Source organism: Amia ocellicauda, chromosome 17 (genome assembly GCF_036373705.1).
Source record: "Amia ocellicauda isolate fAmiCal2 chromosome 17, fAmiCal2.hap1, whole genome shotgun sequence".
Taxonomy (NCBI): Eukaryota; Metazoa; Chordata; class Actinopteri; order Amiiformes; family Amiidae; genus Amia; species Amia ocellicauda.
Window position 1 is genome coordinate 19,799,000 of NC_089866.1, and position 25,933 is coordinate 19,824,932.

Genomic DNA, 25,933 nt, shown 5'->3' on the forward strand with positions numbered 1-25,933 from the left:
CTAGATGTCAGTATTGCTCCGTGAAAATGGTCCTGCTGCTTAAAGGACCAACTAAACTGATCCACAGCTAGAGTGAAGTAGTGTAAACTAATTAAGGACGCTGTTCAGGCTTGTGTACATGTATATACATGACTTAACATTGTGCTTTAGAGGTCGAAACCTGGAAAATGTCTGTACATTAAACTATAATAATAATGTATATTTTTCCAACTGTCTAAAAAAACATCGGCGTTTTAAAAATGCTAAAAGTGCTCAAGTTTAGTGGTAAAGCACAGGTGAAGTGCCGGTGTATAAGGGATGGGTAGATAATACAGACACTTGCGTGGCTAAGGGATGTAAAGCAGGATATCCACGATGTCTATGGGATAGCGTGCATTTTTTTGCATATGTCTACTCGGTCCCTATTGGTGACTGGTGGGGCTGCAGCTTATTGACCGACCGACCGCCTGGCGACGGGACTGTTTCAGCTGCAACTCCTGTTCCAGGTGTTGCCGTTTGATCCCTACAGGTCTCCGTACTGGAATGTCAAGTGCATGACGTCATTCACCCTGCCAACAAGAAACTCCAGCAAACTCCCGGCAGAGCTGTTTCGCTTGTCTGTGAAGAAGAGGAATTTAAAGCCCAAATCTCAGTCACAGAAAAGCGTTACGTAACGCGGCGGTGCATCTCTTTCCCCCGACGATACTGCGGGGCCCCGGAGAATCATGTGAACTTCAGCAAAACCAATCTCGACCAGCAGCTAGATGGACGAACTGGAAGGTGAGCTGTTCATTTGAACTGACTGGCTTTACGATACGACCTGACAGCGTGTTTCTTTATTCACTCATCAATTAAGTTGAATACTTTAACGTCGGTTCAGTGTGTCGTGAAGAATAATTACCATTAGGTTTGACTAGCTTTAAGTTACACTCGTTTGAACCGGGGCAAATGCAAAGGTGCGAGAACAAGTTCAGTCTGGTGTTAAATCAGTCAAACAAACGACATCACAGATCCACATCTCTTTTGTGACCAGAAGCTGCTTCACTTATTAAAAGCATCTGCCATTGTTATAGTTGACCTGAATCCACATCCACTCCAGCAGTGCGTTGCCACAAAACACACACACGGGTGTAGCTCCTAAAAGGTGTCCGTTTACCTTTTTTAGAGAGGAAATTGATAGGACGTTTTGTGAAGTGTCCATTTGTACACTTTGAGCATTTGCTGCTTTTCTGCTTGCTAACAAAAGGCTTTGTGAATCTCAGACAATAGTGGTGACATTTTGGTTATTATTGTCCTTCTATTCGTTTTTTGCCACAAAAGTCTCTGTAAAGATACTTCTATACTTTTCTCCTTGCTAAAAATAACTCTTGATGGAACATAATAAAGCAAACCATATTTAGGCTGTGATTGTTTGGATGCTGATCAACCTAAGCTTGGGTTACATAAGGAGAAGTTCCTGTTGGTTTCTTTGAGTGCTTTTATTCATACAAGTAAAGCTATCATGTTTAAATGTGAAATCCATGTTATATGAAATGCACAATGTGATGTGTGAGTTAGGAAATGTCCTGTCTTGAGCACAAAATTACCTTTTGATTTCCCTTCTTGTATTTCTTTGTTGGAGGGACCAGTATCAGTGGCTCAGGGAGTGTTGGTATTGTTCATGTGTTTACTATGCTTTACGCCTCTCCAGGTAAGAAGGAGTGTCGCTGTGCTGGGTGTGGGGACAGGATCCAGGACGCTTTCTACATTCAAGTGCTCCAAGACATTTGGCACAATTCCTGCTTCCAGTAAGTTCATTGCCTGCCCTTCACTATAGATTATTAATGCCTGATTTGAGAAGTCAATATGTATACAACCAGTTATGCTCTGCCTTTGTTTTAACCATGAGAAACTGCCCCAGGACGCATCTTGGCGTTGTGACGCATATCATTGTAGTGTTATCCAATTTATGCTACAGCTTTTCCCAAATTAAAAGAACTAATGTACTTGCAGACCTTATAAATTGTAATCTGACATGTCTTGGCATATATCTTAATTCGTATCTGTGTGTCTGTTGAAGACAATGCACAACCTTTAATCTCCTCAGCTCAATTAAATCTCCAGGAGTTTAAAAGGAAATGCCTATACAGAACAAAGCCTGAAGTCTCGCGTGGAGCAAAAGTTTAACTTTTCAAACAATTCTGAATCGTGTTTCATAATTTATCATGGTTTTCATAATCATGGATAGTAATTAAAGTCATATTAATTGTCTGTGTGGTTTCCTGTATTGGATTTGGCTTTTAAGAATGCATCCGGAAAACGAACTTGTTTTTTGTTTTCAATATTATTAATTGCTTTCCACTGTTCAGTTCCTTGTGTTTAGTCTGAGTGCTATACTCTGTTTTTGTATGCATGCCAGCAAGGGTGGAGAGACTGTATTCTTATTTTTCCCCCTTGCTAGTGATTTTGTTTGCACAGATCACAGATTAAATGCCTATCTTGTAACAATACTGATGGTAATCCACATGCAAGCAGGTCATGAATTTTAAGGTCATAACTCAGAAAATATCTATTTCCTAAAAATGTTGGTGTTGGAAAGGCATATTGGCATTATTCTTTCCTATGGGTGCTTTTGGTTTTCTTGACAGCTGTGAACTTCAAATGTAACGAATCAAATGTTCTTTATCTCCCAGGTTTGAAAGAAAACGTGTATCCTAACCTTCTTGCCTATTGTGTATTTCACATTTTACAAAATCAGCTTTACTGTTATGTATTCTCCTGATTAGTTCATGACTTTAGAAGTTTTCAGAGAATAGTTAGATGTCTCAGTTTTCAGTCAATACTTGTGTGTGGAATGAAAACTGAGACACCAGACTAGACCTTCATCTTATGCATTCAGATCCAAACATTGCAGATCTATTTTCGTAGAATTCCAATGCACGTATCTGGAGATTGTGACAGCACCTTTACATTCACTTCCAGTGAAAAAGGGCAGGCTGCATTGATGAATAAAATCTAATCATTACAATCTCTCTTTGGGTGGATTAGAAATGTCAATACATAGTCAGGAAAACTGTAGGAAAGGGTTAAAGGAAAGGAGATTGAAACAGAATTGGCTTGTTCATAAGGTAGTCTAGACTAGTGCTAATTTTATTTGGTGAATTGCACAGGATAACAATATACAAAGTATTCACATTTTCCACACATTATTTTGTAGTGGCTGCCATTATGAGCAAACATTTTCACTCCCTTTGCACTTTGTGGGTGAAATATTTATTGGTAGGAAATTTACTTTTGCACCTGTAACCATAGAAATATATTGAAATATCTCACTCTAACGTGACAAACATTTTTACTCCCCAAAGTTTGGGAAAGTTAATCTACATTTCACTGCAGGTTCAAAAATAAGTTTAGCTTAACCATATACTAGAAGACAGAGATTATTGTTTTTTACAAGTAAGAAAATCTTTTTTTTTTAATAGCGAAAATAAGATGTAGCCTAAGATGTATAGGTAGCAGGAGCCATATACTACAGAGTAGTGTTTAGATCAGGGGTTTTCAAACCAGTCCTGGAGTACTCCCTGCCCTGCTGGTTTGTGTTCCAACTGAGGTCTTAATTGCTTAATTGAAACCTTAATTGACCTAACAAAGCAATAATACCATTAAATCAAGTAATTAAGACCTAGGTTGGAACAAAAACCAGCAGGGCAGGGGGTACTCTAAACAGTTGTAGATTTCATGTTAAGTATGAAACTGTAGATGGAGCTTGAAATCTCCAACTTTTTTTTTTTTTTTTTTTTTTTTTTATATAAGCTACACAATTTAAAAAGTGAAATGAAGCAAATTAGTTCAATTGATGGTTCAATTAAGTAATTGAAAGCTCAGCTGGAACCAAAACCACCTGGGCAGGGTCCCCAGGACCAGGATTATCAACTAGTGGAATTGCCCCTTCAACAAAAACATTTTTCTTAATGGATGCTCATTGTAGCTGTTAAAACAACTTGTGCACATGGTGGATGTTTAGTTTAGTTTTTACGGCCCAAAAAGATGTTTAATTGAGGTTAAGAACAAGTCATCTTATTTATTACACAATTGTATACAACAAGGATGTTTTTCAGTTTCATTAGAATTACAGTTGTGGGTTTGGCATGGTTTTCAGGTCCCTTACAAATCTACCTCCCTTGTTATGCCTCAGGAATCTGTGTGGGAGATTTACACTTTGTACTCCAGAAATCACAGAGATCTACAGGTTTAATAATTTGTAAAGCAGTACCAAATAATTTCTGGAAACAGTGTGTCAGGTTATGTCCTGAAGCTTGTGTAAGTTCCTTTTGAAGTTCTGTTTTTCCTTGAACGGTTTGTTATACACGGAGGTATTTCCCCTTGTCAGCCTTCTCACTGTAGAATACAAAGGGTAAAGAGATTCGTAATGTTTTGATTTTTGACTAATTTTTCACAAATGGGTCAGTGGACTGCAAAGAAGAAGAAATCTGTGCTTCACTGAGAACCACTTTTAAAGATCTTTAAATCTTGATGCACAGCACAATGCATTTTCGTTCGTTAAACTGAGACTCAATGACTGCTTACTAGTTTGTTTAACCGCTGCTCTTAATAGTTCATCTTTGGCACTCATTTGCTCCTCAGAGAAACCGAAGGGGAGGAGTTGATTGAATCAGTGTGATAAATAGAATGTTCTCCATGGAGTGTGATTTGGCTTTCTACACATTACAAACACAGCATTTGTGGTGTGTAGCTATTTCTTTGTGGAGACGACGCAAGATGCCTTTCTAAAACAGGTATTGCATAATGTTATAAAGGATGTTTTCAAGGGATTAGCCGGTTTAATGGGCACTTGCAGAATTTTCTTGCTTTGTCCTTAAGTCACCCAGCATTTAGCGAGACTTCATACTTTGTTGTCCTAATACATTTTTTACAGTCTCGTCTCACTGCCATAGGGCCATTACTACCGGTAGCATTTGCAATCCGTGTGTAGGCTTTCTGCGATGTAATATAAGCGTTCCTTGGATAATTATACATGGTTTTATATTTCACTGTCAGCTTTTCAAAAAATGTTCTCAAGGCAGCCACTGAAATGTCAAGCAGCCAATTGCAAAGCAGCCCAGTCTTTTTCTAATAGGCCGATTATGAGTAACAGGTTTTTCCTGAATACAATAAAGCAATTCTTCCGGCAGAGTGAGGCAAATGGAAAAAGGAGAGAGGAAAAAAACAAATCACTCTGCACTGTTTTTTTTTTTTTTTTAATGTGTGTGTGTGTGTGTGTGTGTGTGTGTGTGTGTGTGTGTATAATATATATATATATATATATATATATATATATATATATACATACACAGTGAGGGAAAAAAGTATTTGATCCCCTGCTGATTTTGTACATTTGCCCACTGACAAAGAAATGATCAGTCTATAATTTTAATGGTAGGTGTATTTTCACAGTGAGAGACAGAATAACAACAAAAAAAATCCAGAAAAACGCATTTCAAAAAAGTTATAAATTGATTTGCATGTTAATGAGGGAAATAAGTATTTGATCCCCTATCAATCAGCACGATTTCTGGCTCCCAGGTGTCTTTTATACAGGTAACGAGCTGAAATTAGGACCACTCTCTGAAAGGGAGTGCTCCTAATCTCAGCTCGTTACCTGTATAAAAGACACCTGTCCACAGAAGCAATCAATCAATCAGATTCCAAACTCTCCACCATGGCCAAGACCAAAGAGCTGTCCAAGGATGTCAGGGACAAGATTGTAGACCTACACAAGGCTGGAATGGGCTACAAGACCATCGCCAAGCAGCTTGGTGAGAAGGTGACAACAGTTGGTGCGATTATTCGCAAATGGAAGAAACACAAAATCACTGTCAGTCTCCCTCGGTCTGGGGCTCCATGCAAGATCTCACCTCGTGGAGTTTCAATGATCATGAGAACGGTGAGGAATCCGCCCAGAACTACACAGGAGGATCTTGTTAATGATCTCAAGGCAGCTGGGACCATAGTCACCAAGAAAACAATTGGTAACACACTACGCCGTGAAGGACTGAAATCCTGCAGCGCCCGCAAGGTCCCCCTGCTCAAGAAAGCACATGTACAGGCCCGTCTGAAGTTTGCCAATGAACATCTGAATGATTCAGAGGAGAACTGGCTGAAAGTGTTGTGGTCAGATGAGACCAAAATCGAGCTCCTTGGCATCAACTCAACTCACCGTGTTTGGAGGAGGGGGAATGACCCCAAGAACACCATCCCCACCGTCAAACATGGAGGTGGAAACATTATGCTTTGGGGTGTTTTTCTGCTAAGGGGACAGGACAACTGCACCGCATCAAAGGGACGATGGACGGGGCCATGTACCGTCAAATCTTGGGTGAGAACCTCCTTCCCTCAGCCAGGGCATTGAAAATGGGTCGTGGATGGGTATTCCAGCATGACAATGACCCAAAACACACAGCCAAGGCAACAAAGGAGTGGCTCAAGAAGAAGCACATTAAGGTCCTGGAGTGGCCTAGCCAGTCTCCAGACCTTAATCCCATAGAAAATCTGTGGAGGGAGCTGAAGGTTCGAGTTGCCAAACGTCAGCCTCAAAACCTTAATGACTTGGAGAGGATCTGCAAAGAGGAGTGGGACAAAATCCCTCCTGAGATGTGTGCAAACCTGGTGGCCAACTACAAGAAATGTCTGACCTCTGTGATTGCCAACAAGGGTTTTGCCACCAAGTACTAAGTTGAAGGGGTCAAATGCTTATTTCCCTCATTAACATGCAAATCAATTTATAACTCTTTTGAAATGCGTTTTTCTGGATTTTTTTGTTGTTATTCTGTCTCTCACTGTTAAAATACACCTACCATTAAAATTTATAGACTGATCATTTCTTTGTCAGTGGGCAAACGTACAAAATCAGCAGGGGATCAAATACTTTTTTCCCCCCACTGTATATATATAATGCGGTTTTGGACACATTAATAGGGTGTCCTGCAGTTTGAAACCAACCAGGGTAAAATATGCAGATATCTTTGTGTAGTGCATAGAAAACAAAACATTCTAGAACCTCCCATCTGTTGTAGGTTTTCCTTTCCTCCATCCATTGTCTACCTTGATTTATCCCATTGTCGTCTGACATTCTAAAATGTTGACGTGACCCTCTACCAATTTACGGATTGTGTATTTCACAAGCACACTCCAGAGCTTTGTGGGTTGTGCTACTGCATTCCCAGACGCCGATTCAGTGTTATGGGCCCTGGACCTTTATAGGAGAGCACAGGAAGGCAGATCATAGTTCATCCACATGAACAAGGCTTTAACTGTACTTCTGTTCACCTCCTATTCTTGGTCTTTGAAACCATCCCTGTGATTTCTAAGATGCTTTTAAATAAACCAATGTTTTCTCTGATGTGAGCACTGCCATTGTGTTTTAAACAGATGCCATTCTCTAGAATGTTTTATCTGTAATTACAATTATAATCAGCATCTTTCCCTTTCATTTACTCGGAATACAAATGTATATTTTGCCAACACCCAAGGAACAAGATATAAAGACACACCCACACAGTGATTCACAAGTAGTTTAGTTTATAATGGACTGAGGTGTTGATAAAAAGAAGCTAACAAGGAATGGGATTGTCAGCAATTAAGAATCTGACATGGCACAGAAAGCCTTGCTGTCATTTCCTGCTATGATTTGAGAGCAGCGGTTCATCAGGAGAATTACTGTAAATCCAGCTCAGCCAACAGACCCTGCAGCATTGTGACTGAACTTGCACTTTCAGCAGTGTGACTGATCGCTATTCTTCTAGCACAGATGGAAGTCTTTACTAACACTTTTTAACATCCCCCCCCCCCACACACAAACCTGCTCGTTACTCACACTGAATACAGAAGGCATTTAATTTCATCACACTTCATTTCAACACCAGCAACAGGAGTGTACAAGGAGAAGGCCACACAAACAGATATAAGGTCTAGGAGACTGAAGATGGGAAATTATGTTCCCTCTCAGGCATACGTCAAGCTTAAAGGAAAGTTAAGGTACGTTGCTGAAGTGTGATTTTGATTTTGTTTTCAGTTTCTTTGGGTCTTCATTGGTTTTTGGAGTTTACTTTTTTTATAACCTGTATCACTGGTATGTTGTAGTTTGAGTCACTGTATCAAAGAAAATAAATCCAAACTCTTCTCCCTTTATCACCTGAAATGATCATTCCTGACTGACGGAGACTTTGAAAAGCTGATTGATATTTTACGCCTGTTGATGGAAACGGAGCAGATGTTGAGTCTGCGCATGTGAAGTCATTGTACTGAGCAACTGTGTGAAGTGTCTTACAGGCTGGCACATGCTATGGTGTGTTCAACATCCTTTGTGCAAAGATGTTTCATGTTTTACGTTGAAATGTAGGTATATTTGGGTTGACTTAAATACGTTGGTGAAGCATATGCAGTAAGTCTTATTGACAATTGAAATGTTGTGCTATATATGAGAGTTACAGTTACCACTACCTTGAAGGTCTCGTCCTCTACAATAAAAAAAAATACATTCCCCAAAAAGGAAAGGGGGAGCTTGTGAAATATCCACATTGTTTTAAATGGAATAGTGCTTTTCTTGCAACTTTGAAATATGAAATGGAAAAAAAAAGTATTGCTGTGGATTGTATGGAGACGGTATCTGTAGTGAAATAATGCTATGCACACCTGGAAGTCCTGGGTGGTGCAGCTACGAAGAGATTTCATTGTCACCTCCTGCCTGTTTGACTCCAGTGGCATTTTGTTTATGGCCAGGTCGCTTACAAGAAAGGAAACTGATTAATTTGTGTTGTTTAGTTGCACTTAATGTTTCTTTGTTTTATTTTTTTTTCTTGGACTGCAATTCATCTCTGAACTAAGAGTTAATTTGGCATTCCTCCAATGTAGCCACTGCCTTAATGTGATTGTTATCAGCGCTTGCTCTCAGGACCACAGAGAGATTTCCTATTGATCGAAGGTCCAGGCAACGGAGCTATTATAAGTTATTTTCAGTTGCTTTCATCTTCTGTGCAAAAAAAAACTTAAAACATTGGCCACACACTGTAAACAATGCGATGTTCCTGGACTGCATTAACCTAATATTTCTAAAAGATGTAGGCCTAGTACATCTGAAGCACCGTCAGAGGTGTTTTTGACTTTAAACAATTCCCTGAATCTTCTTTTTTTTTTTCTTATTGTCAGTGAAAGAAATGCTATGAATCATGGGGCAAGAATTTTCTAGCAAGTTTTTATTTTTTTGGCCGATTAGCTAGGATCACCGGCACTGTCATCGCAAGATATTGCTGTGATCCCTCAAGCCTTGCAAAAGCACAGGTTCTTGCCAGTAACCAGCCGTGTGATTCCTATTGCTTAAGACCCAATATCAAGGCTCCACATACGCAGGAGGCAGCCTTTCAGACAGACTCCGTTGAGCCTCTTCTGTGTCTGTATTCAGTGAGCTGTGTCTGTCTGAGCTCCACTAGACCGCCGCAATGTGCAGCACCTACTGAGACGACGCTTTGCACAAATTGTTCAGTACGAGTTAAGCTGCAGCATATAGTGCACCATGTGCTTTTCATCCCCCTTGAAGGGAAAAATAAAAAAGGTGAAATTGTTTCCAGGCCTTTGAAGCTTTTTTTGTCTTGCACTGTCCAAATCTGTATATGGAGAATGACCAGCATAGCTTACAGGTGTTCATTTTTGTTTTCAGCACAGTTTGATTTCTGACCTCCGAGTATGTTTATTTTCATCTTTCAGGCTGCAGATGTTAAATTCTCTGAGGTTGGCCAGCTCTTGTTAAAACGGAGGGAGTGGACGGAATCGAAACGAGACGATGTGAACCTGTAATTGTGCTGCGTTCTGTACAAATCTGGATTACAGCATGTGTTGTTTTGATTGGCCTTGATTTGCTTTCCTGTGATAATCTAGCTTGTTTAGTAACCACTGTATCAGGAGCGCAGCGTAACAAAGGGAACAATGGCTGATTTTCTGAAGCTCTTCTGAGTGTAGCAGTCCTTCAATAAAACTCGGCAGTGTAAGGGTTTTTAAACGTTAACAGCCTTCCATCTCTAGAATAATGTCGAGTAACTCCCTGCTGGTGTCTAAATGGCAGGAAATTAAAATTGAAGTGATTAGAATCATTACAGGAAACTAAAGGGAATGTTAAGACTCACTTTCTGGTGATGTATATTAATTTCAAGAGCGTTACATAACTCTTGACCTGTGAACTGTCCTGAAGTTATGAGAATGAAGTATCGGTTCTCCCTGCTATAGTGGTAGGGCTACAGAGTAGTACAATGAAACAGCGAAAAGTTGTTTCTATCTTTTGCTTTATTTTAATTTTAGTTTGCTTGCTTCAGTCTATTAATACATCATTAGAATAGTCCTCAATAATTCATATAGGGAAACTTTATTCTTCACAACATCCTGACTAACTAGTAATTTGTCCCTCTCAATTTTCTTAAAAAAAAAAAAAAAAACCACTAAGAATTATTGAAGTATTCATTTTAAATAGTATAGTGATCTGTACTGGAAATGTCAACTTTTTTTTCCTTTCCAAAATTACTTTCTGCATGGATTGATTTGTGGTATTCTCATAGTTTCATCTACCAAAAAAATAAATTACATGAAGCAGTTCTTTTGGAATGTACTGTATTGGAACTGCAGTGTTTTTTTTAAGCATAGAATGGGATTAAATTTAACGAAGACTAACGGCAAATCTGAATCTTGGAAACGCTAAATGTGCTTTTGATGAAGACGTTTGTTCTCTGGGGGCCAAGTGAGGCTGCTTTTACATGCCTTACTGCAAATCAGTGTCATAAATTAACAAACTCCAGTGACACGGCCTAATGGCCAGGCTGGTCAACTCTGAGCTGCCCATCAGTTCACATTAACATTTACAATTAGTTTAAAAATTCACTCCCACGTCTAAACTAGCCTCTCTGAAGTCATTTTCAGCTTGCAGCATTGTTCTCCTCTTAGCAAATCTCCCAGGCCTACCCTGCGGGTTGGACAAGCTGGCACACGTATGAAGAATGAAGCAGTCCTGTTGTATTAAACGGGTAGAAAACACACCAAGGAATGTATTTCTTGAGGTTCAGGATGTTCCCACTCTCTCTCACACAAATTTCTAGGCTGCTTGGAGGTATGGAGTGTGTGCTTTTCTGTGAAGCTGTAATTTCTTTTCCAATCATGCAGCATCTGTGAAATGAGCATCCATCTTCTTTGTCTCCGCATTTCAAGAAAATCCCCTTCTTTTGAGGCAGGAAAAAACTAAACAATGTGTGCTAGAACAGTAATCCCACTGTGGACTAGGCAGACATCCAATAATTCTTGTATACCTGCAAACGATTGAATCTCGTTTTCCATTGTCAGATATCTGTCGCTGAAGGTTGGTCCTAGCTGTACCACCACCTCTGATTTCTATTCCCGGTCTTGTATGAGATGTAGCGCCTGGCTTTAAGGCATCTCTAGATCAACAGGTGTTCAGTGCATTTGTCTCCATTTTCGTTAATTTGTTCTTGTTTAAAAGGTTAAGTGTTTTACCTGGAAAATCCAGAGGACCAGAAGTTTGGGGTCTTTTTTTATTTATTTGTATTCTTAATTTTAATTGTACCTATATTTTTCCTCTTTAGGTGCTCGCAGTGCTGTGACCTGTTGAATAACTGGTACTATGAGAAAGATGGCAAACTGTACTGCCACAAGCATTACTGGGAGAACTTCGGGGAGTCCTGTCACGGCTGCACTCTGCTCATGACTGGGCCAGCGATGGTGAGTTCATAGGGACATCGATTTCACACTTGAATGGCCTTTGCCGAAAGGTTTAGAGTAATTCTAAGAGTAAAAGTAATTCCACCAACAATTCTGGTCCACTCTTATATCCAGAGCCCTTCTTCCCCTCTACATTAGTTGTTACCGAGCTGTTGGACATATTGCATAAGCAAAGGGTTCATTTGTGGCCCTGCTGTGTCTCTCGTCAGGCTCCTGCTTGGGGAGCAGTCATCGCGTGTGCCTCGGCTCATGAGAGCATTAAAGCAATGTGGTTATCCCTCGATTGCCCAGCCAAGACTAGCAATGTGCTGTAGCCAGCTCTCAGGTTTCCAACCTCATGGCCACACGACTCAGTTTTTATTTAAAGGAAATCAGAGGTTTGGAGGAGTGTTGTGTCCAGGTCTGGCCCATTCCAATCTGGCAGAACTGTATCTGGGTTTCACAGGGACAGTTTGAAGATCTACAAAAGTTGAGATGCATGTACGTTGTTAATGGCCACTAAATGGATTTTTATTTCATAGCAGCGCTGACGACCTCATAAAGCGATTGTGTGGAAAGTGAAGCTGCAGGGGATTAAGCTGTGGTTTTGTCATCACTGCAACACTATGCAGTACCACAAAACTGAATGTTTGTGCATTTGAAGGAACTTTAGTTGTGAACCTTACTGCCCTATGTAAAAATCCTCCTTCTTTGTGATAAAATAGGGTGTACGGGACCTTACTTGAGGAGCTTTTTCCCCTCTTAAAGTAGATTTTTAAAATATTGTTTAAAAAAAACAAAGGACAAAGTGCTATGTCGATAACAAAGCTAAAAAATAAACCTTTTTATTTTGGCAGCTTATGTAAAGAGCTCTGCCAAGTATTTTTGGCAGTTTTTTTTCTTCATGGCATCATGCCCTAATCCAGAGCTAACTTGACATAAAATGTCACAGCACTTGGCTTAAGGGAGTTGCTTGGAGTAACTGCTCGTATTTAAAGCTGTACCTGGTATGTTTGGGTAGAAGGAGTAGCTCATTTAGTACTTTTAATAAGGTAATTAGTTAATGGGGCATGCTTTTTAATGAGTCCTTATTCATCAGAGTACTGTATAGTGTCTTCAGTATTTCTGATCTCTGTGCTTTGATGTGCTAGTAAAGTTTCTATATTTAGAAATGTATTTATTTTGGCAGCAAATTGTATGTCTAAAAAGTCAAAGAACCTCAATGCAGATGTACCAAATTAAAAATGTAAACAAACGGTTGAAAACATTTAAAACATGAAGATTTCAATTGGGAGGTTTTAGGGAATGTAAATGAATTTGGCCCCTTATTCCTAGTATGTAGAGTGATGCTGTAGAGCTACATCCTTCACATACCTTTTCAAATAAATGCATCTTTTAGTACCTTTGACAATAGCATCCATACAGTAATAAGTACACTGAGGAGCATTGTACAGATGCCAATTTGCATATTTCCTGTCTCTGTGCTTCGCTGTGGGCTGCCACGGCAACCTCAGGCATAACGTTAGTTCCTCCGAGATGCTTGTGGCGCTACTGCAAAGTATGCATTACATCATTCTTCTCCTGTATACAAGCAACACTGATTGTTGAATTGGCCATATACACTCTAAAGTAAACTCTAAATTATAGTTTTATCAAAGGCATTTATCAAATCGAGTTCAATTTCCCCGAGGTCATCAATAGCCTTAAACAAGCCCCGCCATCCATAAAACCGTGTGAGAATGACTCCTTTTTCTGAATGTCACTGAAGCACTCTTTCAGTTTTACTCCAGTAGTGAATAAAACGTAAAAATATTAGGAACTTTTTTTTTTTAATACTTTCTCATTACATTGTAATTAAATAATCACTAGAATAAGGTATATGGGCAGTGTGTGGCTTTTGAGGCTCTGTATTGAAATCAGTTTAGGGAAATGTACAGACTTTTAAACCCCAAAGAAAACATGGCTGAAACAGAAATGGGTTTGGTATGCTACAAGGTGTCCACAGTACTTAGTGAGTAATGTTCAATATCCTTATCGTCCTTTAAGAATCACACTGGAACAAGATCACATTTCTAGTACTCAGCTGTGTACATTCTTCGCTGGATTTTTCTTTTCTTTGATGCTGCCTTTGAAACGTTCTGTAGTTCTCCCTGGAGTCAAACAGTGATGTCATCGTGAGGGTTTCGTGCACTTACTCAGCACACAGAAATGACCCCCAAAGCCACATGAAGCGTGAGTGATCCCACCTTGGATCCTCTCCAGTCAGACGAGCAATGAGGCGACTGTGTGAGGTGTAAGTGGTAGGGCGGGTCATGGGAACAGGGAGGCGTCTTTACAGGCCTGATTACACTAACGGCCACAGTGCTTGGGGCTCAAACCTCAACCAGGTGTTGCTCTTGTCACACACGCACTGGAACCTCACTGGAATGGTGAAGCAGGGCTCTGAAGAGGTGAAATATATTGTAATGATTATTCTGGCTAGTGCTTTACTTTTAAATGTTCAGATTGCTGTGCTTCGGACATTGAATTTAGTTTTTTTTTTTGTCTATGTATCTATAGGTGGCAGGGGAGTACAAATATCATCCCGAGTGCTTTGTTTGCCTGAGCTGCAAGGTGGTGATTGAAGAACAAGATACATATGCACTGGTAGAGCGCTCCAAACTGTACTGGTAAGTTCACCCATGCCCTTGCAAGAGTAGAAAAGTCCATTTTGGGATTCCTTGCTGTAGGTGGAGCTTGTTTTCTGTGATGTGGTAGTGTCGATACTACCGCGATACCAAATTTCAGAAACGGTTCGGAGCTATGTATTCGGTAATATCGAAGCATCGGAGCACTCTACTTTTATAATGAAAATTGGGTGATTGCGTCTTTCATTTAACGGGAAAAAGGTATTTTTGACCTCGCAGTGACACCATACACCTCAGGGGGAAACAAACAAGAGCCAGCCGATGTTGTAACCAATGGACTTTATTCACGGTCCCAGCGAAAACGGGGCTCTCAACGCATCTGTTCCGCATCAGTGCGATAAACAAACGCGCATCCCTGTTGTGTTCCTGGCCGTGTGAGTGGTTTACTTTATGACAAACTGCGCTTCCCTATCAGGATGGGCTGCCCGGTATCTGAAAACAGTGGGCTACCGTCTGCAATGAGCTGCCCCGACTGAAAACACGGTCAAAATCATTTTAAATGTGCATCATTATTACCGGCAGATTTCTGGGCCTGTTCACTGCGCACGCGTACTTTCGCTAGGCAGCTCATTCTGACAAAGTAGCTCAGTTTGTCACAACACCGGCACAGCCCTGTCGTTTCAAAGATTTCAAGTAGACAAAGAAAAGGAAAGACTGGATAGTCACAATTCGCCGAGACATTGCACCACTTTTCTGTAGTATTTTTGTTCAATTTGGTATTGATTGGACTGAGCTTTTAACACTAGAACCGCCGAGATTTCGGATGAAATACCACCGCACCCACAGAATGCGTCTCTCCTATGAAACAAGTGTGTGACGAAAACTAAAAATTAAATGTAGTATTTTTACATCTGAACCATCACAACATTTTCACGGCGCATTTTTCAAAACGAGCGCATATAGGCTACATAAACATAAACACACATTTTACACAAAGTGTGTAAACTGGAGTAGAAATCCCTATGCATATATGCTAGCAAATACACAATTGAAAAACATAAACAACCAGTTATAAATAGCATAGCAAATTAAAATATAACATGCAATGTGAAAGCGCTTTGAGATGGTTTGACTGTCTGTATACAGCTGCGTACATTGCAGTGCATTTGCCACAGACTGCGTTTCAGCAGCTGTCTGTGCATCCAGACCCGGCAGTGTCTTTACTGCTGTGCAGCGCTGGTGAGCGGCATCTATCGCCAGCCGCATGTGATACTAAATAATTAGCGCATGATCTGACCGTGGCTGATCAAGGCATTAATCCTGAGACCTGGGTCTGCAACGAGACCAAGAGTGAATAACCAACGCAACGTTAGAAACTCGCTGAGCCGAGAAGACGGGCAGATGAGAGAGAGATCAGGTGTGATTCTTCAATTGTGTATATTTTGTGTCATCTGCTAATAAAATAATTATGATTAATATATGAATATACGTGTCGACATTTACGCGTTTCAGCTCCCAACACGATACAAATGATTTAATTACAAAGCTCAGATTGTCGGCTTTATTGTATTTAAGCATTTATAACTTATTACATTTGTGTATTATTTTCTGGTCTGTATAAGGACTGGTGTGTGTTACATGCATATTCTTTATATCAAATAAAAGGACATTCAATTCCCATATGGGACATATTTTCAATATATAATAAATCTGTGCAATAATAATGCAGTAAAACATAAACATGAATGTGCCTATTGACTGTTACTACAACAAGCCAGATTAAACCAGTCATAGAATACTCTGTTATTTTGGCCAAAGAAATTACCAAAATATACATGAGCGTTATTAGCTCCCCGCACTATACTATGATACTTGTGTTTACTGCTCCAGACCTTTTGATCTGGAGTGAAGATTGTGCATCTTTATGAATGGAATGCTAATGCATGTTGTGTGTACAGATCGTGTGTGTGGTATCGAATTGGTATCGAGTACCTTGAAATTGATCTGGTATCGTATCGAAGTTCAAAATTCTGGTATCGTGACAACCCTAGTCCCGAAGCAGAGCCAGCGCAGGGAGTTGACGGATGTCTTTCCTCCGCAGTGGGAAGTGTCACAAGCAGATTGTCCTCACCCCCGTGTTCCAGAAGCGCTCTCCAGACACGGCCCGGGACTCCTTACCTCACACGTTCACCCTCCTCTCGGTGCCCGCGGCCACCAACGGCAAGAGGGGCTTCTCCGTGTCCATCGTCCGAGACTGCAGCATCACCAGCGTCCAAGTCAAAGAGTGAGCTTTCCTTGATTTGAGACTCAAGGATAGAATGGGGTGAAGGAATTGTCACAATTGGAGGTTGACATTCATGAGTGCTGCCTGACTACACTGTAATGTGTTACATAATGAATGTTCAATATCACCTGATCCCACAATGATATACCAATAGCGTGCCTAATTGTTGTAGAAAAACAGATGTACTCTTATTGCTTTATTGTCTCTGCTTCCATGCAGACTTTTTGTAAAGACTACCTCAAGGCACTGTACTAAATCAAGCTTAAATATATACTTTAATTAATGTTAATGCCTTACAAAAAATCTAAATCTAAAAGTGGTTCAGCCATAGCACAGAAGTAAATTGGGAGATTGGAGGTTTTCATAATAACTCTTGCAGTATATTTTCTGATGTCAGTATTTATTTATTTTGGTGTCTGTGCTCCAGAGTTCTCGAAATGCACATCAGTCCAGAGGTGCGGAATGCTATCCACGCTGGTGACAGGATCCTGGAGATCAATGGAATCCAAGTGGGAGCCCTGATGGAAGACGAGGTACTTATTTTGTTCCAGTGGTGAAATCCAGCACAATAATTAATCTAGCGCTGCAGATGTGAAAAGCATATGAAAAGGCGCTTCTCTAAACGGACACTAATGGGTTGCAGATCAACAATTTTCCCAAGGATTGAGTTCACTGTGGTCTTACAATCGGCCCTCCTTCCTGAGCTTCTCAATGGACCAACATCCGATCCTCATTTTTAGCCGCAAAACACAAACCACAAATAAAGCTTTGTTAGTTACTCTACTATTTAGCTTAGTGTTTGCACCCCAGCTACACAAGATATATACTGCCAGTTTTTGCACGTATATCATTTCCATCCCTGAATGTACGCCAGTTTAATTGACAAACTGTGATAAGATTGTAGTGGATCGTTCCCATGTTGGTTGCTCTGGCTCATTTTAAGTCACTGCTGCTGAAATGCTCTAAATGTTTGGATTTTATTCTCCATTCTTAACACATTCCTGTGCTTCTTTAACACAGGAAGGTGTGGTGTCCATTTGGTTTGGGAGAATGTTTTAGTTGCATTGTAATACAATTTTGTATGCATTCCATATTTGATTTATGCACAAAAATGTGAGCATCATCTCTTCCCTGCCCAGTTATTTATGAAAAGACTTCTATTGAGAAATTGAGATGGTGAATCATAGACAGTCCTTGCCGTATGTATATGTGTGTGTATATTTAAGATCTCTGATCTCTGGGATCTTCTAATTAGATGTTTGCTTGCTGATGTTAAATACCATTACAACAAAAGTGTTCAAATATAACTGCCTTCTTTCTGTCCCTCTGTCTCTCGCTCCATCTGTTGAAAATTGTATCTTATTAGTCAGTTGCCTTTCTCTCGTTTTTCTTTTTCAACTACCTGATGTGTAGGTAAAAGATTTGATTCATCGGACAAACCAGACCCTGCAGCTGCTGATCGAGTACGACCCAGTCAGGCAGCGTCTGGACAGGCTTCAACTGGGGTCCTCGCGCAACCGCCTGGGGGTGCCTGTCCCCTCTCCGCTGAGGCTGTCCCCACCCTCGGTCCTGGAAGGCAGGGACACCATTGATGACGGCACGCTGAAAAGGAAATCTCTGAGGTACAGAAGATTATTGGTTAGACCATCCCACTGTAAACCATGTAGCTCTTATGGTAATTTCTGCAGAACTCTTCAAACATCTGTAAGATTTCATTTGATCATTTTAAACTGTGCTTTGGTAAGTCCTTGATCAGCTCTGGGCATTCCCTGCACAGTAATAATGGAGGTTTCTTCCAAACAAGGGACTTTCCAGAGCAGGAAAATGGTTCAATTGAAACCCCAGGCCAACGTGCGTTCTGAAGTCACCAGAAATCTCCAATATGGGACCAGTTAGTTTCAGACTACTGTGTTAAGTCCAGAACACTCCTTAGGATTTCCAGTAAACTAAATAAAGATATATTTGGAAGTTTCTCTTAGTGCCACAAACCGGAAAGTTTACCTGTTAGGGAGTGGTGAACGAAAACGGGGGGTGGAGCTCTCCGACTCTCGTTCACCACTCCCTAACGGGTAAGCATGTGTACTTGGGTTTTTACGACTTTTTTTTTTTTTCAGGCGCAGTAATAGTATTTGTAAATCGCCCGGCCCTGCTTCTCCAAAGGAGCACCCCACCCTGACGCGGGACATCAGCCGCTCCGAATCCCTGCGCTCGTCCTCCAGCTTTTCCCACCGCATCTTCCGCCCCTGCGACCTCATCCACGGGGAGGTGCTGGGAAAGGGCTTCTTCGGCCAGGCCATCAAGGTAGAACGAATGGCTTTTAGCATGCATCTTGATACCTCGGGTCCCTCAATAAGGTGATGTTAATCCGGCCTTTGCACTTTTGGTTCAGGTTACACACAAAGCCACCGGAGAGGTGATGGTGATGAAGGAGCTGATTCGTTGTGACGAGGAAACTCAAAAAACATTCCTGAAGGAGGTTCGTTTCCAGGTTCTTTGCCCAGCACTGTGGGGGTATAGTTTTTCTGTAGAAAGGGTTTTAGATGGGTTATATTAACAATTGAGATGGTCTTTTGGAAGCATATTGGATGTGAAAAGAGGCATCATGGGTAATTTGCAGTGCAATAAAGTTATGAATATCCCTTTAACCTCAATCTCCTCCAACCCTTCCCTCAGGTGAAAGTAATGCGCAGCCTGGAACATCCCAATGTCTTGAAATTTATTGGAGTCTTATACAAGGACAAGAGACTGAATTTAATAACGGAATTTATCGAAGGGGGGACACTAAAGGATTTCATCAGAGACATGGTGCGTATCGCCGTCTGTTGCTTTCCCTTAAGCTGGCACATACAATAAAGTACCCTTCGGCCATTTTTAGTCCTTTTTAAATTTCCTGTTTTGTAGTTAAGATACTAACTGCTTACTGGGTCACCTGAAATAGAAAATAGCTTGTGATTTTTTTGGCTGGTGCTAAGGCTCAGGATAGTTAGCATGCAGAATGGGAGAGCAAGGTAGCGCACAAGCCTCCTGATTTAACGATTTAGAAGGGAGACTTTCCTGGTCTTAGGCACTTAATCGTTTGTGCTGGAGCAGAAGTAACACCCTGTTCTTACAGAGATGACATCTGAGTCGCAGCTTATCATGGGGAAGGATTTGGAGGTTGTGTAACGGGGGAAGGAAAATAGGAAAGAAAGAAAGCACTTGCACTTTTTATAATTGTTGTTTGTCTTCTCCTAAATAACAGGATCCGTTCCCATGGGAACAGAGGATCAGTTTCGCCAAGGGCATTGCTTCTGGAATGGTGCGTGTTTACAGTTTTAATTCTGTTTTTCATTTATTTTGGATATCTGATCTTGCTTTCAGATGAACGTGTGCAAAATCAATATTAATTTTATTTTTATTTTTTATTTTTTTCCCTTCAGATTTATTATTATTAAATTATATTATGCTTTTTGTTTGCCGCCGAATCAAATTTATGGACATTTGGAGTTCCTGATGCTTGTTAATAGTCCCTGGAGCACAGCGTGATTTATTTTAATTCAGTCGCAAGTCCAAAAGCTTTTTGTACTGTGTAGAAACTTTGGTAAAGGATCCGGCTTTCTTTGACATGGAATATATTTTTAGATTTAATTTTATGTTCCGTGAAGTCAACGCCACAGCCGAAGACTAATGCCCTGTTCGATTGACTCTAAAAGAACTGTAGAAGAAGGGGCACATTCCCAGTACACTGGGTCTTGCTCCCACGTTCCCTGTCCTCCGCTATGAAGCCCCAAGGGGCCAGAGGAGAGGTAAACCTTCAGCCTTCCTTGGAGAGCCCTATTGGTCTCCAGGGAGATGCCCCTTCAGCTCAAGTTATGCTGGACTCTGGGCCTATTCATCCAGGGTCTTCACTTCTACTACTTTAGACACAAGAGCTGTAGTGTCTCCAGCACTGAAATACTCCTGCAGACGCACTGTATATATAACCACCTACGTTGTGTGTTTGTGGAAAGAATAAACATTGGTGTATCCAAAATGGAAATAAACAGGAGTTTAAATGCCCTACCCCTACTCCTTACCCCCCTCCTGCTGCTAAAGTGCTGCCAGGCCCAGGGGCACGGAGGTGGCGGGGATGTGACTGCACCAGTGCCCTTGTTCAGTCATATCGCAGTACCATGTGCAATAGGCAATGTTGTGGGTTTTATTTAACTGATGAATTGAACATAACCATCAAAGTGTGCTTTTCCCTTTTTTTTTGTTTGTCGTTGTTGTTGTTGCAGGCTTACCTCCACTCGATGAGTATCGTCCACAGAGACCTAAACTCTCACAACTGCCTGGTCAAACTGGTATGTGTCTCTTGCAGGATTTCTGAAGAATAATGTTTCAAAAAGCCCCCAGGGCAAGACATGCTTGGAGGAATATAAAACGTGTCTGAGAGTGAGCTGTCCGTGCTTGTTTTTGTTTATCTTTTAGAAAAGCTTTTTTATTTGGGAGCCAATGATGTAAACATTGCCATTTAACATTCATGGGGGGGGATTTCCTCTTTAAAATGCTGCTTTTTTTAATGTTTGTGTCATTCTGTTTGTTCAAATCTGTTAATGTAGTTTTTCCAGATAAAACCAGAGTGCATTTTGAGACTGACATTCCCTCAAAGTTGATAAAACAACACTGAAGGAAAAATAGATACCTCCTGCAGATCTTTCACATTGTTTAAAGTTTCTGACAATATCAATTAGTTTTTCAGCATCATGAGTGGGGGAGGGGGTATATAGCCGTTGCTTTCCCAGAACAGATCCAAGTGTATGTATAAGAACTGTAGTAAAAGCTGCAGAGAGACATGTGGTAACATGTCCTTGTGGCGTTTACTCAGGACAACACGGTGGTGGTGGCGGATTTTGGACTGTCCCGTCTGATTGTTGAGAACAAGACCAGAAGCCCGCCAGAGAAGCCCACTGCTAGAAGGAGGACTTTGAGGAGAGTGGACCGCAAGAAGCGCTACACCGTGGTGGGAAACCCATACTGGATGGCACCAGAGATGCTCAATGGTGAGCGCAGGGCCCTTCTCTCAGTGTCCCAGTCTCTTGTGCTTGTGTTGATGCAGAGCTTTTATGAGATGGTTTGCCGACCTTCACAAATGCTGAGTGATGTGGTTCTTCACTGGTATTTCATGGTATTGTTGTTTTGTTCTGGTTTGCAGGTAAACGCTACGATGAGAAAGTGGACGTTTTCTCTTTTGGGATTATGCTGTGTGAGGTAAGTGCCCCATTTTTACTCCCGTCTTCCCATAATCCTTTGAGCTGGATAGAACTTAGAACCTTATCATTGGAATATCATTACAACAGACTGTAGCGTTTTAAGCTTTTAAGACTAAGTGGAGGACGTATGGATATTTTGGCTTAATGAACCTGCACTAAATATTGAGTAACTTATGTAGAGAGATCATCACCAAAACTCTTCACATTTTCATAATAGTCTGTGTATTTATAGTACGGACCCTGTGTTTTGTGAGTGTGGGTGGCTTCACCTCTCCTCTCAGCCTTTTCCCCATGTTCGCTGTTCTAGTGTGTAATGCCTGCAGTGTGGCAGCGTATTTGAGTAAAAGAGCACGTCCTTGTCTTTTGGTTGTCGGAGAGATTGTGGAAGTGAATGTTCCCTTTGACAATGAAAATGTGCTCAATTATCAAGAGTTTTCTTAAAGGACAACATAGACATTTATTTGCAAAGAACCATGCAGCCTCTGAAATTCTCTAATATGGAAGGAAATGGAGATAATTAAAGGGTCCACGTCCAGGCTGCCTCCAAGCTCTGTAGCCTATAAAACTGCAATTATCGTATCCCTCCCCTAAACTGCGAGGTCTTTCCATTTATACCAGCTGAGGATCGGGGGTTTTGCTGCTGCTGCAGTCCAAGAATTGGAAGAGAATTCAATCCTTGCCCCCAATAGGATTTTATATTAAAATATATATATAAAAAATCCTGATGTGTAACTGACAGTCATTTGAGACCTCCGTTGTGACCACCAGTGCTTATGGGTTTCTGCCCTGCAATTTAGTTGTCGAAACTATTCGGATGGCTGGGGGTTACTGGGGTCCCCTTAATGGGTCGAGGCTTTACTGAATTATACATATGACAGCTCAGTGATGGATTAATTGGAGAAACGCACATCTCAAAAGATCACATGGGTTCTAAACCATAGAGCTTATACTATAAAAGCAAATTTTGTTCTCAGATTATTGGACAGGTATATGCAGATCCAGAATGTCTGCCCAGGACGTTTGATTTTGGGCTGAACGTGGAGAAGTTTTCTGAAAAGTTCCTCCCTGAAGATTGCCCGCCGGCCTTCTTCCCCCTGGCTGTCGCCTGCTGTGATCTCACCCCCGACAGCAGGTAGGTCTTTGCTATATGGGTTGTCTTTGATTTAATCGACAACTTGGCCCACCTGTTTTATAGTGATTTTAAGAATCTGAGGGTCAAACTACACATCAGCGTTTTCACAGTCAGTCAGTCAGTCAGTCTGCTGCTGGATTGTTTGAATCTTAGTTGCTAATTGTTTGACAGAGAAATGAAATCCTATCCTGTACTGCAGGTTTATATGTTTGTTGTGGTTACACTTTTAAAGTCACCCGTTTATCTTGGTGCTTTTGTAAGTTCAACACTGGATTGTTTTAGGTGACAGGAAAACTGTATCGAGTCTTTCACTGAAGTTCTATTGCCAGTGGATTACGATGGATCAGCTTAATGCAATTGCAGGCACAATGTAATAACAAATTAAAAACTAATTTGGATCACAGAGGAACCCCGGCCAAGAGCTCTTAATATTGTGAAGCTGCTGTAGTGACAAGCTCTCGAGCACGAGCCTCGCCAGCCAGCTGGAAGTGCCAAGTGTGGGAAAGACCTGAAACCAATGCCCAAAGATACCCGCTATTTTCAGTCCTTGTGTAAACCACAAATCTGTTGAAAAAATGACCCAGAGATCATCTCATTTTGGCTTTCGAGAGAGACGCGTCTGGAACCAAATTGCTTTCTTATGTTTCCTCTTTTTTTTTTTCCCTGAAGATGACTTAATTCCTCCTCTCCTACGTTTCCTTTTTCCAAGGCCTGACTTTAACAAACTGGAGGACTGTTTCGAGGCCCTGGCCCTGTACCTGGAGCTGGGCATCCCGCTGCCCAATGAGCTGGAGGAGCTGCACAACAGCCTCTGCAGGCCGCCCAGCCCCAACGGCACGGGCCTGCCTGGGACCGGCCCGGCGCTGCTGCACTCCGGGGACGCCCCGCTGGCCGAGAACAGAGCCTAGCTGCTGCCTGGGGCTGCTGGGAGCGGCACGTCGATATGCACTACACTCTCTGGGATTCCACCGCTAAAACTGGACTCAACCCTTGTACTAATGGGATTACTCCTAGTGTAGATCCAGCTCTCTGTATTGTGTTAAAATATGCAACTCTGAGGGAAGGGAAGACTTTCAGAAATCCACCCTTAACAATCAGAAAAGTAGCATTTCAGAGCACAGACGCCTTATGCAACATTCAGGCACCACATCAAAGTCTAACCTCTAAGGGCATAGGTTTAAATGAACAGAACACCACACTTCTCCTTGTTTTGGATGATTAGCGCAATAATGATTTGCTGATAATGAATTCTCTCCTTCTTTGATACCCTTTAGTGTTTCTCTCTGTGCCTCAACTGGTTGGTTTCAGTGGGGCTTGCTGTGTACAAACTGTGTAGTTGAACACGGTGAGAGTCCTCCTCCGTGCTCGGACAATCTGGTAATGCTTAACTTGCAGAAAAGCCCTGAAGTGGGCGGAGCTTCTTGGGAGTGCTTGGAATCCTGAACTCGTTAAAGCCAGGGCGATTAGAACCCAACACTAAAGCTAGAGATAGTTGCCCTGGAAACACAAATCATTATCTGAAGAAAAAAATATAGGGAGACTTAACATGTTGGCTAGTGGCCTAGACAGAAACGCACATAATACCAAAATTGCTGGTACCACAGAACGTTCCTGATCTCTGTTTTGCTAATGCCTGCATTAGTTTTATCTGCTCATCTCGGATTAACCTGCCTGTTGTATTTTAAAAAAACAAACTAAAGTCAGTAAGTGTGACAGTTTCGGAGCAGGGTTACACGCCATAATGAATGTTAGGGGGACGAAAAAAGCTCCCCTTTAGTGGGCAGCCATGTCTTGTGAATAAGGAATAAAATGCATCCTACTATAGTATGTATAATTTAAATCGCATGAACGTCCCTCATAAGAGACTTGTATAAAACTGGAGGATTTATTTTTGTTTAAAAAGCTGTCTGTAAAATAGAATTGAATTTCTTTATATACACAGTGTGTGTGTGATTGTGTGTAATATACATACATATATGTATGTAGACTGTGTATTTGTAATTTTGTTTTCTGGGGGTTCATTGTTTTCTATAACAAACACAAAATACAAACTTAGAATGTAGAATATGAAATGTATATAATGTGAAGAAGTTAGATTTTCTGTTTCTAAGGTACTGACATGTAAAATAATAGTAACCACTACTATGTGTATAATTGTGTTGCCCACATTAAGAGAAAATGTGTACATGTAATAAAAGGTTGAAAGTGGCTTGTTTACATGTTTTGATGTTGGTATTTGTTTAGGGTTGAGGTGAAGAAGTATAGTATAAATTGACGGCATTTAGAATTATGAAAGGAAGTGAAAATTCATCAAGGTTTCTCCAAAAGGAAATTATCGCCTTTTTGTGCAACTGAATATTATCCATGTGGCTTTTTTATGTTTCTCAATGTCTTTCATAAGCTTTCACGAGAAGCGTGGAAAATGCAGGAGCAAGAGATTTTTGAATGTGAAAATGACTGATTGCACAAATTCCCAGAGCACACTCTGACCGTTTGTGCTTTCCGAGTCTGACATTCTTCCTTCCCTTTATCATGAGGAATGTTTGAGTTTTAATTACTCCAGAGTGCTGGAATTCAGGACTCCCAATTAGAAGTCCGATCAGAGAGCTGACATTGTTTTGAAATGGTTTGTTTTAGTGGCTCACCACCAGGGGGAGCTAATATCACACAGATCAACTGCAGTGTCCTTTAAAGCCAGTGAACATTTTCAATGTTGTATTAGAATTGGGGTAATCTTGCTTAGATACCCTTAACCTTAAAATTATAATATCTATGAATTACAGTGTAATAAAATAGGTGCACTGCAGCATGAAGATTACAGAATTGTTGTGTTCGCCGATCTTTCTGCAGTGAAATGGGAAAATCCACAGAGCCGTGTTGTGAAGGAGTTGGTTTGTCTTGGATCAGTGCCCACTCGGGCACTTCTCAGAAATGCTACTGAAAGGGGAAG

At 41.0% G+C, this 25,933-nt stretch overlaps 1 protein-coding gene across 2 annotated transcripts; it reads left to right on the top strand.

Moving 5' to 3' along the window:
* The first annotated feature begins 499 nt into the window (after positions 1 to 499).
* On the top strand, positions 500 to 25,191 carry limk2 (LIM domain kinase 2). 2 transcript variants are annotated; one of them, XM_066689293.1, is made up of 16 exons: positions 500 to 759; positions 1,670 to 1,766; positions 11,595 to 11,730; positions 14,269 to 14,378; positions 16,438 to 16,620; positions 17,048 to 17,153; positions 18,034 to 18,242; positions 18,735 to 18,921; positions 19,010 to 19,096; positions 19,294 to 19,425; positions 19,862 to 19,918; positions 20,877 to 20,942; positions 21,467 to 21,641; positions 21,794 to 21,849; positions 22,826 to 22,983; positions 23,693 to 25,191. In XM_066689293.1, the coding sequence occupies exons 1-16, from the start codon at positions 744 to 746 to the stop codon at positions 23,889 to 23,891; spliced, it is 1,974 nt and encodes a 657-aa protein (XP_066545390.1). In that variant the 5' UTR covers positions 500 to 743; the 3' UTR covers positions 23,892 to 25,191. The 2 variants fall into 2 exon arrangements, with proteins under 2 accessions (XP_066545390.1, XP_066545391.1); XM_066689294.1 differs by lacking the exons at positions 500 to 759; positions 1,670 to 1,766 and adding an exon at positions 7,892 to 7,992.
* Positions 25,192 to 25,933: the final 742 nt, after the last annotated feature.